The sequence below is a fragment of the Platichthys flesus genome, chromosome 17 (assembly GCF_949316205.1).
Source record: "Platichthys flesus chromosome 17, fPlaFle2.1, whole genome shotgun sequence".
Classification (NCBI taxonomy): Eukaryota; Metazoa; Chordata; class Actinopteri; order Pleuronectiformes; family Pleuronectidae; genus Platichthys; species Platichthys flesus.
This window is the reverse complement of record NC_084961.1, coordinates 14,807,332-14,824,757: the sequence shown is the minus strand read 5'-3', so window position 1 is coordinate 14,824,757 and position 17,426 is coordinate 14,807,332. Positions and strand designations below refer to the sequence as shown.

Genomic DNA, 17,426 nt, shown 5'->3' with positions numbered 1-17,426 from the left:
ATTGTTGGACCGTTTTTTTTGTCTATTTCTGTTGTATGGGACTGTCGAACTTCTTGGAAGATACTGTTGTCTTCAGTTTTGGATTATTTTTGGTATTTTACGGCTTCATCAATGGGCATCAGTTTCTCTGAATTCTGGAATTAAGACCTCTTCACAACGGTAATAATAACCTCCTTAGATGTTGCTAATTGCTTATTGATTATACATAAAATGAGGAACGAAATGAAACTGCAGGAATTGATTGGTGGGGCTACCCAAATATTGTATGTCTATATGTAGACACATAGCACAGTTTGAAGTAGTTATGATATTGATTTGAAGTCATATCGCCCAGCCCTAATCGTATCTTTTTAAGCCATTTCATCATTTATCACACGCATATAATCTTTTTAATTTCGGTTTATTTTTACTGAAACTTATTTTTTTAAACAATCTGCATTGCTGTTTTACATTAATGATGCATTATTTTTGTCTTTAGAGCAGTAATTAGAGCAGTAATAACTATAATAGTTAATAGGGTTAGGGTTAGGGTTAGCTTGCCGTACCCTGTGTATGTGAATGGTCACTGGATACACATTTTAAGTTGTGTGACTATAGAGAGAGATTTTTAATATGGAGGTAAAACGCTTTTCTCGTTGGTTATTTTTAAATGCACCTTTTTTTTTAATATAAAACCTATTCTCGTGGATGTAGCCTAAGCCTCTTCTGCACTGTTAGGGTTTCCCCATCAATCTTGAGTCTCTCTCCTAATGCTAAGCAGCTTCTCGGGGTGCATAAATGCAGTGCAGGCATATTATAATCATTACTCCTCCTACACATCCAGGATTACCTCCAGGAACCTGCCTTTCTAATAGACAGGCCGATAAGCAGCTCACCTAATGCCCCCATGAAGTGCACCCAGAGGCCATGCATCCTCACCGTGTGCAGAAGCCCATCAAAATGGTGTACACCGATCGCCCTGTTTCTGCTTGGAAATGTTTGCACCAGCTTTTCCATATGGATACGTAGACGGCACCAGAATGAGCGGTTTTGGTTGTCTGCTGGGTTGGAATATCTCCCCTCAGGAATCCCAGGATTAGCCTCAGCTGCTGTGACTGGGCCTACAGTGGATTGGGATCCCTTCAGCCCAGCGGCCAGTCACTCTATCATTAGCTGATGGTAACAGCGAACTACGCTCCCCCGTCAGCAGATGAAGCCAAATCCACAGCAATTTAAGGATTTTTTTTTTAACAGTTTGTGGAAGAATGATCAAGCATGACTTGCTGGGCAACCAATCACAAGTGGCGATATGCCCAGACTGGCTCCGCCCTCATCCAGCTGACAGGTACTATACTACATCTTGTGGTTGTGTTTGGATGAATATGTGTATACATCCACCATGAGGAAATTTCCTTAATAAGAGCAGTAAACTCCTCCTCCTCCACCCATGAGTGGGAAGTGAATTACATTTTTCCATTCTTCCCAGCAGTCTGTAGATCGAAAGAATAGAGGAAAAGATGCAGGGAAGGAGAAGAGTGTGTGTTTGACAGGTTTGACCGTGACTGATTGGTTCATACATCATAACCATCTGTCTTTTCCCTCACTGTGTGGCTGTCCACTTGTCATTTTCCAGCCGCTTCCTGTCTGCCTTCCTTTTTTCACACTCTCGCTCGCTATCCCTCCCTCACTGTCTGTGCCCTTCCCTCTCTCTTTCTCTCTCTCTCTCTCTCTCTCTCTCTCTCTCTCTCTCTCTCTCTCTCTCTCTCTCTCTCTTATTTACTCTTTTTTTCTTTTTCTCAGACTAGTCACGACACAATGACGCGTCCCATTCTATCACAAATAATTAGTAGTGTCTTTATTTCCTCATCCGCTTCTTTAGTTTTTTTTGCTCATCCCTCATCCAGAAATTCCTTTTTCTCCAGTGTGACTTTGTTTCTGTGTGTAATATGTGTGTGTGTGTGTCTGTCTGTGTGAGTGGGGTGGGTGTGACCTGTCCACTCTATATTTAGCTGCTGTGCCACTTTCTCCAGTCCCACGACACTGCAGAGCACAGGGAAGTGATGCCTTTGTGTGGTTAAACGTACCTTTTGTATTTCGTAAAGGACAAGATCCATCCGAATCCACTTCAGCACTATTAAATGAGCTCAACTGAAGGTTTGCCAAGGCATTCATCATCAGACTAGTTATAGAAAATGTTATTATGTTCAGACATTTCCAGATAAAATGTCAAACTCGTGGTTAATCTGCAAAAGTGGGGAAAAGGGGTTTGGAAGCAGGGAAGGTCTTTCTTGAGAAGATTCTGTGTCGTTAGATATCTTTGTGAGGACCAGTCTTAGGGAAAGGCTGGACATTTTGGACGGTCATCACTTTCTGACCCACTTATAATGGGATGTCCTCACTAAAATAGTTTGTCCGGGGGATTACAGAGGGTCAGACCTTAATCCAGTGGCCGTTCAATTTTAATATACAGTAGCGAATTCACACAGAGCCACAAAGTGCTCACTGTGTGCGCTACGCCCCCCCGTCCCCCAACACACACACACACACACACACACACACACACACACACACACACACACACACACACACACACACACACACACACAGGGTTGCTGGTTGTCATCTTGTCAAGATTAGATTTTTCATTGACCTTTGATTATCCTCCTGCTCACTGGCAGCCAACTAATCACACAATGAGTTTGGGGGCAACTTCAAACATAGTCCTTTGTTAAGGATGAACCACTCCATGGTTAAAATATGCTGACTTATCCATTTGTGTGGTGTGCATCTTGTAATTCACCATCAACATTTACAGTGGACATTTAATTTGACATAGTTACACTGCTTTAAATGTTAGATACTGCTAAACATTATATTAAAGTATAATGTTATACAGTACAATGGTGAACATACAGTTTTTTAGTATATTGATTTGTGGGCAGTTTTAGGTTTTAATTTCAAAATTCTTCTTTTCAAATCAGTTTCTTATTAGAAGCCATCGAGATCAAATGATGGACAGTGTGTGGGATTATATTTTCTCCCAACGCAGGTTGGAACAGACAGCTGCTGCAAATATAGCTCTGGCCATGGCAACCACAGCATCAGGAATCAGTTATGTTTTGTTCTTTCATGGCACAAAACCTTCTACCTTCTATGAAACTATAAATGGACTGTTAATAGTTTTATAGAAGTGAGTGACTATAACATGTCAAACTAAATACCCGCCGCAAATTCTTAAAGCCCAGGATGAGTTTTGAGAACCTTTTGATTTTTACCCACCAAACTGGAACATGTTCTTTCTCGGCTCAGATTCTATCCTTCCATGCACATCGATTTAGTGCTTTATGCATAATTCTGCAGATATACTCAAACAAAGAAAGCAACAAACGGATATAGGTGATAACATAACCTCCTTGGTGGAGATGATAATTAACTAATTATTAGTTGCAGTCTAAATTGACACTTCTGCTATTTCCACAAAGAGTGCAATCTAGTCTATGCACGGTTCCCAGAAATCGAGTTAGAGGAAGAGGTCTCTTACTGCATCAACCTCATGTCATGCATCATCTGTACAGGAGCACAGTGGGAAATGTAGTTGATCATGGTAATTTGTTTTTTGTGGCACCCTGAGGGATGTCAGGAGAAAATTAAGAGGAGGGAAGAAAAGTAAAAATAGAGACAAGTCCTGATTATCATCAATCTCCTCCGGTGGTGGAAAAAAAATAAGCGGCTCATTAGCATATACTCGTAAATACGGCAACGTGCTGAGAACAGAGACTTGAGTACAATTCACTATTCATGTGCCCAACAGGGCTGTGTGTCTTTGTTCAGGTTTGCATCACAACAGTAGAACAGGCAGAGAGACAGAGATGTTACCCCTCCTACTTACAGTGTACTTATTGTACTATTATGTAATGCATGCTGAAAATGTGAGTGCATAAATGTGTGCGTGTGTTCACCACCACTTTGAGACACTGTAGATGTACTCTAGTTGAAGACAGAAATTAGATAACATGTCTTTTCTCTGACAATCCTGGGTCAACAATCTCTCTGATCACTATTCCTTGACCCCGGTGGAAAACGTCATGAGATCAAGGAAAGATGTGAGGAAGATTCTGTAAGGAAAGGTGTGAAGGGACTCTGACTCTGTGCTGTGTGCGTATAATAATAATTATAATAATGAAAAATAGGACTGGAATGTTAAAATACCATGATATTACGAGGATTATAAGTAGAGTTAGTTGAGCCATTAAATATTTCTTTGTTGAAATAATGAACAGAGCAACGAGCCAGAATGAACAACATTCAGAGATAAGTCCATAGCGTTTCCTGTCATGGTGCTTTTGAACCTTTAATACATATGTTAAGTAGAGACTGAAATTACACATATATGTGTAGGTAGTGTAGATGATGATAATGTGAACTATAAGTGTCACAAGAATAAAACGTATATATTTACGTGGATCTGCACAGTTGCAATTGTGATGTTGCGTCACCTTTTCCTTTCCTTTAATATGGGTCCAGTGTTTCCTTGGCCAGAGGAGTAAGATAGGATGCATTGAAGCTCCTTTCCTTATCATTTAGAGAATTTAAACAGCTCTTAGTATGGTGGCTGTGTGTTTGTGATGTGCATTGACCTTGGATTCACTTCATTCTGACTTGTGGAAAACAAGTTAGGAGTTTTGCTCTTGCACTTGGGCTGCAGATGGATAAAATAGTGAGAATCAGTGGGGCGAAGGACGAACAGAACAAAAAGAACAGGAGACACTTGGGTGATATGACTTGTCTGGGTCATCAGTCACACAAAGCCAACCTCTGCTGTGTCTGAAGGACAAAATCTGGGCCCATTCTGTCCACCTGTGTGAGTGTCTCTCTATGTCGGGCCCTGTGTGTTTATGTGTGTTTTGAAGCTGAGGTGTGGGTCTAACCACTTTAGGGAATTGTGTGTCTATATTTAGGAGTTTTTAGAACAAGTTATTGAATATCTCCTGACAGCCATCCATTCACCTCTGAAAGAATATTAACAACACAACATGGGGCGACTTTCACACAATCACACCCCTGAGATCCAGACTGACATTTAAAGGGTAACGGTTTATAGCTCAGGTTAGTGCGTGTTTTTGTGTGTTTTATTTTTGCTTTAATTCTCATGCTATTTATCACGTATTATTCCATTAATTCCATGAAATGAAATATATAAACACATGAATCCTTATATGTCATGCCGGTGTTTTTTTTCCGGGGTAGGAACAACAGTTATTAGAAATCCAACGTTGACTGAATGTTAAAGCTTTTATGAAGCAGCTGAAGGTTCAGACACTGTGTGTGATTCATCAGTAAATACATGCAAGTAGAACTAGTGGACATTTATTAACAGGAAAATGTCATGGATTAGTATTCTAAGAGAAGATAAACACAGTTGAAGTGGATAACTATATTTGTATTCATTTTTCTAAGCTGACAGCTTGATGGCCTCCTCCAATAGCGCCATTTATAAAATCCTCTGACTGCGGTCAGTACAGGAGGTGGAGGGAAATATATTGAAAGCTGAGATGTCTCAATTTCGAAAATGAGAACAGTCAGTTGAAAATGGCCAGAATTTATAAAGCTACAACTAAATATATATTCTTTAGAATAATTGGGGTAATATTTTTTGTTCGGTAGACTGCTATGTGTGCTTGTCAGTGGGTCAATTGATTTCCATTATGTTCATTTGTGGTTCCATGAAGTCGTATCGCATGTTAGAAGCGTCATCAACTCGCTCTTGGTGAATCCTGCGGAGGATCTTCTGCTGTGTTCTCATATCGGCTCCTTCGGACAGTCTGATGACTTTATATGGGGGGGGGGGGGGGTCTTGTCATTTATCTTTTCTTGTCATTTAGTGGATGTATAGTGAGGGCATGTGGTGCAGACATTCATGGAGCCTGTTTGATGAATTGGAATGTCTCAGATGACCCCTGACTTTTCATATCTTTACTACTTTGATCAGGTCAACATTTCAATTGTCTTATGCTGGTGTTGAGTCCTGGCAGAAACTCCTGATATTTATTTGTATCTGTTGTACTAAGTGTTTCATTTAAATCTTTACGGTCGTAAAAAGGCAAAAAATAAGCCTTCAATTAAACCTGTTGAAATATTTCCAGAAACCCTGTTGTAAGTGTGAGCACTCTAACATGCTAAACTAAGATGGTTAGCATTGTAGACATTATACCTGATAAACATCAGAATGTTGATACTGTCATTCCGATCATGAGTCCATGCTGTTGCTTGCGTTTAGCCCAAAGTCCCTATTGTACCTCAACACATCCTCACAGAGTTGCTGTGGACTGTAGCGTGGCTCTAGACTCTAAATCCTGTTAACGTTCACGTTTGATAATCCTCATAAATACAGCGTTTTCCCTCCTCAACACTTGTAAATGTAAATGTCCACCAGCTTCTCACCGTGTGGGAATCCTCTTAATATGGTCTGTATTTTATGGAGTTCAGCTTTGACTCCAGTTAATGGGAACTGAAGTGACCTCTGGTGTGTAACATTGCTTTACCCCATTTCACCTCGGTCCAGCAGGAGTTACAGCAGCTTGTTTCCTCCGAACTCCCCCGAATTTGGCCCCACTTTGTCTCCTCATTACTGTTTCTCCGACCACAGCCTCTGTGCTTCCTCTGGCAGTGTATACACAGTATGTGTCTGTGAGTGTGTGTGAGACTTTCCTCATGATGCAAGCAATCTGAAATGAGTCTCATTCCCCTGTATTTAAAAAGCTGCAGATCTCTAGATTACGAGTGGACAAAATCTGCTCTGTCTCAAATAATCTGCCCTCAAGATGTCATGGCTGATGAACTGTGAGAGAACAAGAGACACACTGTTTTTGTATTCTCCGTTCTCTTAATTTCCACTTCCCTTTCTTTTCTCTCTCCAGGTTTCAGGAGAAATGAGGAGATGAGGGCCATGGAGGTGCTTCCCATCCTCAAAGAAAAAGTTGCCTTTTTGTCAGGTGAGTGTGTGAGTGTGTGTCTGTGTGTGTGTCTGTGTGTGTGTGTGTGTGTGTGATCATGTTAAGCAAGAATAGTTCCTTTACATACACAGCTTTCAACTGTGCAGATGTGCAGTTTTTTTCTCTGTCGCACGCATGCATGCACTCACGCAAACAAACACATACATGGACAGTACAGAAATATAAACAAGCCGTGCACTTTGAAAAAAAACTACCAAAACTCATGGGGTCACACTGAGACCCAGGCACTTAACCCTGGACCCTTCTTCACACTCGTGACGCATGCACACACTCACACACAGACATCCATTGTTTAGTCAATATCAGCAGGACTTTATAATAGAGAGCTACAGCTGCCTGTGTCTTTTCTCCCTCAAAGGGGAGCTCAGCAGTGGCTCACACACACTCACAAACTTACACAAACACACACACACACACACACACAAACAACTCACAGGAGGCAGAGCTGCAGATATGGACTGCCAAGAACATCTAGCAAGATTATTTGTACAACACACAAAAACATTATTAAGCTCATGTATGTATGTGTGTGTGAGTGAGTAAGTGAGTGAGAGAGAGAGTATTATCATATATGCATGCAGAATCATTGGAAGCATCTTCATAAAGTGGAGTGCTGGGCTCAGTATCAAATGGAATTGCAAAGTGAAATTAGTTTTCATTAAGTGTGTGTGTGTGTGCGCTCTGTGTGTTCAATGCACACTCTTCTTTGGTCCGCTTGTGTGTGCTGCAAAGGTCACAGGCAGAAACAAAACGATGAGGACGATGACTCAGACTAACAGACAGAAATTGAGAGGGGGAGAGGCACTGGGGAGATGCCTTGGTGATGACTTACTGTCAGCTACTGCATCCCATATTAGTCAGTGGTGGAGTAATTGGCTTTGAAATAAAGGAGGGTGGGAGGAAGAGGAGGGGCCGCTAGTGAAAGAGAGGGTAAATGAGCTAAACCTATTATACTAGATACAGCCCCTTAATAAATTGTCAATGTTTGCCCTCACTGGTGTCTGCCTGTATGCCACGTGAGCGTTTGATTTTCTCCATTGAGCAGCCGGTTTGAGCCTACATGGCGCACAGCAACCAACTTAACTCACTAATTTGTGGGCTGAGCACAGTAAGCCTGTGTTTACATGTTCCCACGTGAGTGACGCAGCTTCTGCTTCTGCAACTGGTCAGGGACTATGAACAAAATATTGTTATCATAGTACCAGATATTCATAATTCACTCTCAAGACGATATACTGCCAACATTCAACGTTACCCAACTACCAATTATAATGACAAAATACTATTTAAAAGACTGGATTCAGGCTAGGAGGCTGTTCACGGCTGAAGTATTATAAATGGCAAAAATAGAAAATGCTCCGAGTACAGGGTTCAGACACACAGGAACCTTTCATTCAGCTTGCATGTGTTTTAGAATAAGCAATTCATTTCATGAATTGATTTTATTTATCACTTTTAGCTACGTTAGCAGCATCTCAGGATGGCGATTTTCAGAAGCTTTTGTGTGCAAATGCAAGGGATGAAATTTATTGACCCGGGTAAATGTCTGCCCTTTATACAGTGCCATTAGTCGCGTAAGGTTTTTACTTATCGAGTCAACTATCTCCTCATTTACCTGAAGGACTGGTACAGTATTTTGTACAGATGTTTATGGTTCTCAGATGATGTATTTCATTGGCTCTGAAGACCCCCGACTTTTCCACCAGTGCCATCATGGATCTTACATTGGTGGTTTAAATCATGTGGGGAAATTTCTCATCAAAATTTGGTGCAGTCATTCACGGTCACTGAGGGATAAATTGGTTATCTTCTGTCTTTTCATTTAGACCCCTCAACAGGTTAAAGTTTCCAATGACATTAAAAACTAAATTCCAACACACTTTGTTTTTAGTGATAATTAACAAATGCTATCATGTTACACACTACAATGAAAATGCTCAAAATATCTGCAAAAAATCTGCATGTTAGCATTGTGACTGTGAGCATGTTGTCATGCTAACATTAGTAGCCAGCCGAAAGCTTTCTTGTATCTGAGGAACGACCTCATAGAGGCACGAGCCTAGATACTTGTTTACTAAAAGCATCTTGTAGAGATGTTTACTTCTTGTTCAGACATTCACACAGATCAATTTTTTTTTAAATTTTGATTCCAGGCTATGATCCTTTAAACGAAAACATTTTAATTGCTAGAAGGGCTGTCAAAGAGCGAATTATAAGATGGTCCCCTTGAAACCTAATTTAAATTCACTAGATCCAGATTTCTTTGCACACGCAGATAAATATCAGTCACCTAAACAGGCCTGAAACCATAAAATATTCTTTAAGAATAATATTGACAAAATTCCTGGATCTTTCTTCCGATCCAAATCCACGTCCTTTTTTGTAATCTTACTAACTAAACAGACGAAAAAATAATCTCCTTGGTGGAAGTAATAAAAGCAGGAAACGGTAAATTGTTGTTTCTTTGGATTGAAGCATTCCTTTTTTTAGAGGATGCTATTTGCTATTCTAAAATATTCTCAGTTATTGTTTCTGAGTGTCTGCTTTGTAATATTAGACTTTATTCCATTCAGTTTGCATGTTCATTTGGGAAAATTCTAAATCAATTCAATTATACATCTGTTGCCAAGGCTGTTTCTATTTAGCAGGCTCAGCATCTCACATTTATCCAGCCGAACACTCATTTAATGGATTGGCCGAGTTGTTAGATTTATGCTGATCCAGTGAAGCAAATACAAACGCTCAAGGTAATGTCGTAATAGCTTTTTGACATTTGCTTCTCAATAGAATACTGTATGAAACTGCTGCGCTTGTTTGTGTGTCGCCTCAGGTGGCAGAGACAGACGCGGTGGTCCAGTGTTAACGTTTCCATCACGCAGCAACCATGACAGAATACGAACGGACGACCTGAGGAGACTGATCGCCTACCTCGCCGGCATCCCCAGGTAACACATCTTGTTCTGTAATCTGTGTGTGAGTGCAAGATGTGTGCGTTTCTTGTTTTTGTTTAGTTTCCTCAAGGGGACAATAAGCAATGTATCTGATTCCAAGAGAACACCCGGAGCAAGTGGACGGGGCCCTGGTAAGCAAACACGTGACAGAGCGGAGATGAGCATGGGAGGGGCCGAAGAGGAGCGGAAAGAGAAATAATTCAAGAAGAGTTAGCTTGCTGCAGCTTCCTCGCTGCCAAAAATCCATTTTAGAGACATCGTGAGATGCTGAGACGGAGAGGGAAAGCCTGAGCAAAGAGAGGGATGTCTAACCGAAAGGAAATGAAGATACCTCCTTCAGAGCGGGAAGGAGGTATCAACAGAGGGAAAGCAGTGAGGAGAGAGAGAGAGTGTAGAGGAGGAGGAGGAGGGAGGATTAAAGTGACAGCGACGGAGAGCGCATGTGTGAGGAGGTGTGTGTGAGCGAGCGAGCGAGTGAGCAAATGCGTGTGTGTGAAAGCAAAACAAAGTGTCGCAGTAGCTGGAGCAGTGCAGCAGCAGCAGTTAGTGTGGACGGGTAGCTCATCACCTCGCAGGTAAAAGCTCTCTACTCTGCTTCCCTCGGCTCACTACTCCAATCCAGCTTCACCTCTTCCCTCCAGCCATCTTAATCCATCCATCTTCTCTCCGTCTGCCCTCATCTCCCTTTAGGTCTGTCATCACATTCTGTCTGCACAGTTCAAAATGGGAGGAAATCTCATTTTTTTACTCGTTTATGTCCTCCAGGCTTTTAAAACCTCACAGTCATCGTGGCACGTTTTGCATATTTGAATCTGTTTTAACGGTGTGGATTTGGGTGACTGAAGATGATTTATTTTGGGAAACATCTGCACACTGCTGCACACTGACTTTCTACTGACAAGCTGTTACAGAGAGAGAAAGGGTTGGAAAAGGATGAAGGTATTTAAAGATGCAATAATAGCAGGATGCTAAAATATATCATATAGTTGTCAAAATATATGATTGTATGAGTGTTTAGGATGCATCTAATTACTAGAAGTTAAAAAACAAAACAATCCAGGGTTGGGAATTAGTAAGCTAGTTTTGGTGGGAAAGAGATAAGGCAAATTCCAGATGGTTCCAAACTAACAGCAGAATCTTTTTCTCCTACGATCACTAAAACAAATTATATATTTTTTCGATTTAATAAAATTCATCTGCGTGTTTTAGCGTGATGTGTGTGGATGTAGTTGTATATGTAAAGTTATGTTATGATCAGAGCACCACAGGCAATGAGGTTGCTGATGTACCAATGTGCTGATTTGTGTTGTTATGTTTCTGTACGCAATTGTGCGTCGTTCGTCGCAGGTGTCTGTGTGGGTGTGTGAGTGTGTGTGGAAGCGTGGGCGGCTGTGCTGCTGCATAGGCTTCTCCCAGTATACAGTAGAAAATGCGCCATCTCACTGTTTTGATTCTCAATCCTTTTCTCCCTCTATTTTCTTTTCCATCTCTATCGCCATCTCTATCTCTTCTCTCCTTTCCTTTCTCTTTCCCTCCATCATCCCTCTCTCATCCTTTCCCACGCCTGTCATCTGTCTCTCCCCTCTCTCTCTCTCTCTGGATTATACTCTCTCCCATCTCCTCTCTGCCCCTCCCTCCTTCCCTCACGCCTCCCTCCCTCCCTCCTCCTCTCGTCTCTTTAATTCCTCCCACTCTCGCTGACCCCGATCCCTATCCATTCCCAGCGAGGAGGTGTGTAAACATGGCTTCACGGTCATCGTTGATATGCGTGGCTCCAAGTGGGACAGCATCAAGCCTCTGCTGAAGATCCTGCAGGAGTCGTTTCCGTCCTGCATCCACGTCGCCCTCATCATCAAACCAGACAACTTCTGGCAGAAGCAGAGGACCAATTTCGGCAGCTCCAAGTTTGAATTTGAGGTGAGATTGGGAGCTCGTTTATGTTTCTCTCTGGTGCCAAGGTGCATGCGTTACATTTTCAAATTATTTAAATGTTGCAGTTAATAGGTGACCCGCACCAAAGGTTAATAAGCAAAATGCGTATTTTCATAGATTGGATCAACGTGTAACTTTTATCTTTACTACTCAGAACTAGGTAATACAGTAATATCGGAATGCCTCTAGTCACAATTGGATAGACCTCCAACCAATCAGTACAATGGAAACAGTCATAAATGTTTTATAGAAAATATAGAGTCCAGTCTAATACTGTTGCAGCTCCACGTCACTGCCAACCATCTTGGTTGTTATTGAAAATACTTCAACAGTGCTGCTCTGTCAGTGATAGTGTCAAACTCCGTTTCAGATAAACCATTGTTCCGACCCGTTTCAGGACAGTTAGAAATTGGTCTGAATGAGAGGGGGGCCAGAACCCTCTGTGAAAGGGAATGAGAGAGTAACAATATCAGACTAGAGGAGAGTTGAAGATAACAATTGAGGCATGGTAGTCAAAGCTGCTCTAGGACAGATTGATTTTACATTGATATTACATTGTAAAGGCACATAGATTTAGAAAAATGAAAGGTCCCAGTGTAATATTTGCCATTTACTGTGTTGTTAAATTAAAAGAAAGTAGAGCATTTCCCTTTAATTTGCCATCAGCTGGGTGCTCTACCCCCTGAGCTGCTCATTGTCAGCACATTTCATTATTTTCCTCTCCCTGACGCTTTGGCTGCGCACATCACCAGCCAGCTGTCTACCCGAGGAGAGAATTCATCACATGTGACCCAAAAACAGTGCATAACAGATCATGAGGACACGTGTCTCTGATGTCAAGTGTTAGAACACATTTTCACAGCTAATTAATAACGTATTCAGATTGCTTATTTATATGTTCTGGTTCATGGTTAGAAACTGGCATCAAAATGTGCTAATTTAAAAAAAAAAGAACTCACTGAATGTGTTAACCTGTGCGCCTTTTCTGCTATTGAAGAATCCTTCGTCTGATTGTAAGACTGTTTAGTAAACTCCTCCTAATGAGGGCTTGACATCTATTTCCCACCATCCTGTTTGATCTGTCATCAAAGAACCTCGCTTATTATGATAATGATCAGCTTGGGTTTGTATAAGCATTTGTGCTGCGAGCCTGTGTCTCTGTACAAAATGCGCCTGGATTTCTGTACAATATGTTTCTGCGAGGTTCCCTTTCGGGCTTTGACTCTAGCTGTGTCAGTGCACGCACTGGTGTGGAAATTGTTCTGATTGCTCACATGTCCACACATACAAAAATAGGTCCGCTGTGGCCTGATGACGCCATATTGATTGTTTGATAGAAAGAAAAGCCAGATGCATCGGGGGCAGGCCACAATTAGCAGCCCTGCCATGCCTCATGGACATTGATTGGATGCACTGTACGTGCACTTGTATGCGTGTCTGCCTTCATGTACCACCATCTGACCTCATATGTATATGTACCCTGTACATTTATGTAGATTTCCAAAGTTTGTATGAGGAGAAAGGTTTTCATTTTTTGTTAATAGAGTAAATTTGATATAGAACTGTTGCTCGGACTGCACTTGCAGGGAATCCGTGCAGAACTCCCCCTCCCTTCCCGTTCAGTTCAGACAGAAAGAAAGTAAGCAGAGATCTGTCTGCAACCTCAATTTTGGTTCTGCGGGTGAAAAACTCCACCCATGCAGCATTAACAATTTATCCTTCTCTCAGAACAGTAGAAAGCTATTAACTTGAACAACATTGGTGAACAACGTGGTATCAGTGTTTTCCCCTGGCAAGAGCCTCAGCGCTTCTTTAACCCAAGGATAACAGTGTGTCTCTGCATTGTCTGGCCTACACAAAGCTACCCAGCTATCATTCCGTCTCCATCCATCTCTGGCCATGTGTGTGGGGGTGTTGTGCGGAGGTGGCTTAGCAGAAACACAGAGGCACTGAAACCAAACGGGGAGGCATTTCCTCACTGTTTCTCTGATGATGATATTGTAATAAGCTGTTGTTGTGCAAAGAATCTGTGTTGTTAGTTTTTGAAACCAGGAGTATTTCATGTCTGATCTAAATAACAAGAGCAACGTCAGTAATGAAACAAAGTGGCAGGGGAGGAGGAGAGATTACGAGACTTCTGCACTCAACTGACTGAAATTAGCTTCAAGCTTCCATCTCTTTCAATCTTTAATATTTTGCCTCCATCCTTTCTTCCTTCAGACCACCATGGTGTCACTAGAGGGCCTCACAAAAGTCGTGGACCCCTCCCAGCTGACGGCGGACTTCGATGGCAGTCTGGACTACAACCACGAAGAGTGGATAGAGGTCAGATAGCTCTTCCATGTTGTCAGTCAAGTTGCACTTCAGGCGGATCTTTAAATCTATCCTGTAATCCCAAATGACAATTCAACGCAGAAGAAATATAGTCAATAAGTAGAGAACTATAGAACAAATGTATTACTCTTGCAGTAGTCATATTTAAGATACCATTAAATATTGGTTTACAGGCATTTTCTCATATTTGATGCTGTGTGTTCGTTAAGGTGCGTGTGGCGTTTGAGGAGTTCTCGGGTCACGCCACACAGATGCTGGCCCGACTAGAGGAGATGCAGGAAACTGTGTCAAGGAAAGATTTCCCCGTAGACCTGGATGGAGCCAGAAGGATGATAGAAGAGCACGCCACACTGAAGAAGAAAGTCATAAAAGCACCGATAGAAGAGCTGGACACTGAGGGTCAGAGGTAAGGACACAGGTTGTTCTTTATCGAAATTTGACTTTAACAAATGTTTTCTTATTAGCTTGGTTGTATGATTATTCTTCTTTCTTTTAAGCTTATGTTTCTATGTCCCTCATGAATTGAATTCATCACAGAGCAGTTTGAGGAAACACACATAAAATGCATTGTATAAAGAAAATAAAAATAAGAGTTACAATAAAACAGTGCAAAGAGACCTGTGTTAATAGCAGTGACCAATGTGAGTCCCAACACATCACATTGTAAATTATTTCAGAAAATGCTATATGTAGCACAAACAAAGTGCTTGTTCCGTCAGGCCTTATGCCACATCATCTTATTTTATCTGAAGATAACAAGAATTTATGAATGAGAGCACAAACATCGTATCCCTGTAAATGTAACTTTATGAATGGTTTCATTGTGTTTTGCTTCATCGAAGTGAAATCGACCTGTGCTGTCAAGTCCACGCATTCCTCACGCAACATGTTTCACCACCACGTCCAGGTTACTGCAGCGCATCCAGAGCAGCGAGTCTTTCTCCAACCGCAACGGGAGCAGCGGTGGCAGCAGCGGCAGCAGCAGTGGGAGCAGCGGGGTCTGCAACGCCGACACCCAGGGCCTGGTGCCGCGGATCACCCAGCTGCTGGACAAGCTGCACTCCACCCGGCAGCACCTCCACCAGGCCTGGCACGTCCGCAAGCTGCAGCTGGACCAGTGCTTTCAGCTCCGCCTGTTTGAACAGGACGCAGAGAAGGTCGGTGGATGGTTGTCGGGATCAGGGCTGTTGTTCAGTGCGAGCGGTGATGTAGCGGTAATCTATAATCACAGTTTGTGATCACTGTAGGGCAGGCAAACTTAATTACACCCACAGAGAAGCATGGATTTCTGCTCTGTATGAATTCATGTCAGTATTTTGACCCTTTAAATTGTGGCTTAAACTTAAATTCATAAGCAAGACAGGAGGAATGAACTCAGTACCTTCACCCTCCTGCACCTCCTCAGGTGAAGGATAGTGTATAAAGGTATGCACCCCCCTACCCCGCCCCCTCCCAAGACCACTCATGGGATGACAGCTGCAGCACATAGAAGAGAGAGAAATTCAGATATCCATGTTTGAAAGAGTAGAATAAAATAGCAGATTGCAGCACCAGAGAGAGAGAGAGAGAGAGCTGCAGTCTTGGATACACTGCAGTAGTAGGAGCTTGTTGCTAGGACACCACAGGCCACGAGTTGCTCTGTAGGAGAGCCTGAGAGGATACTCCTTATAGAGGCAGTCCATTTCTCTGTATTCTGGCCTGAAAAGATGACAACTATGAGCACACTGCAGCATTACACAGAAACACTCTTATGTATACACACTGCTAAGTGCCAGCTTTTTGTTTTCACCTGCTCTAGCAGTGATCTGTGAAAGTTAATAGTGCTCCCGTACCTTGTTTGTGTATGTTTTCTTCTGGTTGGCTAACCTTTTATTTTGTTGTCTCTGTGTGTGTGTGTGTGTGTGTGTGTGTGTGTCTGTGTGTCTGTGTGTGTCTGTTCTGTCATCCCTGTTCTGTCATCCCCCTGCCTCAGATGTTTGACTGGATCATGCACAACAAGGGTTTGTTCCTGGCAGGCTACACCGAGATTGGCAACAACCACCCCCACGCCGTTGAGCTCCAAACCCAGCACAACCACTTTGCTATGAACTGCATGGTAAGACACGCACACACAGTCATGCACACACTGATCTGCAGCAGGTATTAATGCTCATCAAATACATGCCCTGCACTCTCTAATCATATAGTTAATGCACTTAGTGTCAACCTTTAGTTCTGTGTTTCAGTGTTGGTTTGGCGGGACCTCAGCTTGTGTGCACTTAGCACATTACAACCAGGCATTAAGTAATTCTATTCTTTATCCACAGTCCAACTTACATAACCATTATGAAACTGTTGAGGCAAGGAATCATTCTAGCCACTAGTGTCTGTCAGCAGATAAGAAACGATGGCATTAGCCCGACAGTCCCTCACCTCATCCCTTTTACACACAGCACTCAGTTCAACCCTTTTCACAGGTTTTCTTTTTCTAAATCTGCTGTTTTGGAATTCAGTCCTGCCCACTGACTGGTGTCCAAATCATCCACAACCCTCAGTTCAACTTTCCCCCTTTCTATGTCCCCTTTTGTAGAACGTTTACGTTAATATCAACCGCATCATGTCAGTCGGTAACCGGCTGCTGGAGTCAGGTCACTACGCCTCGCAGCAGATTAAGCAGATCTCAGGTCAGCTGGAGCAGGAGTGGAAGGCGTTCGCTGCCGCACTTGATGAACGCAGCACGCTGCTGGAGATGTCTGCGACCTTCCACCAGAAATGTGACCAGGTGAGTTCAACACAAATGTGCGGTACACAAATATTCATTATCGATTTTTCAATGAATTTTACAACTTATTTAGCAGACAAAATGATGTATCATGTCCATCACAATATTTCCAGAGCCCAAATTGACATTTTTAGAAATCGTTTGTTTTGCTTGAATAAATTAGTAAAGGAGTGAGACTTGGTTTATTTACATACAATTTATGACAAAGAAGTGCAGGAAATCTCACTAGAGAAGCTTGAAGGCATGATTGGAAGTGGAAGTCAATTCTGAATTAATGATACAAGTAATAACGTTGATGTGTAATGAAAGCAAAGGCACTGTCGTATCAGGGTTAGTCCCCAGCCCCCTAGTAAAAACTCTGTTTAATATCTCAATTAGCAGATATACAGCATGAGATACTCCAGAGGATTCACCGCAAGCAACTCCAGAGGATTCACCGCAAGCAAATGGATTATG

General features: G+C 42.2%; 1 protein-coding gene across 4 annotated transcripts in view; it reads left to right on the top strand.

Moving 5' to 3' along the window:
- LOC133972125 (triple functional domain protein-like) overlaps window positions 1-17,426 on the top strand; it is a 75,871-nt gene that overhangs the window by 23,638 nt on the left and 34,807 nt on the right. For all 4 annotated transcript variants that reach the window (XR_009924432.1, XM_062409370.1, XM_062409369.1 and 1 more), the window contains exons 3-10: window positions 6,897-6,971; window positions 9,823-9,937; window positions 11,668-11,860; window positions 14,096-14,200; window positions 14,419-14,615; window positions 15,117-15,366; window positions 16,182-16,304; window positions 16,779-16,970. Coding sequence is in view for 3 of the 4 variants with exons in the window: in XM_062409370.1 (XP_062265354.1) it covers window positions 6,897-6,971; window positions 9,823-9,937; window positions 11,668-11,860; window positions 14,096-14,200; window positions 14,419-14,615; window positions 15,117-15,366; window positions 16,182-16,304; window positions 16,779-16,970 (1,250 nt within the window). In the remaining variant the exon portion in view is untranslated. The remainder of the gene's footprint in view (window positions 1-6,896; window positions 6,972-9,822; window positions 9,938-11,667; window positions 11,861-14,095; window positions 14,201-14,418; window positions 14,616-15,116; window positions 15,367-16,181; window positions 16,305-16,778; window positions 16,971-17,426) is intronic.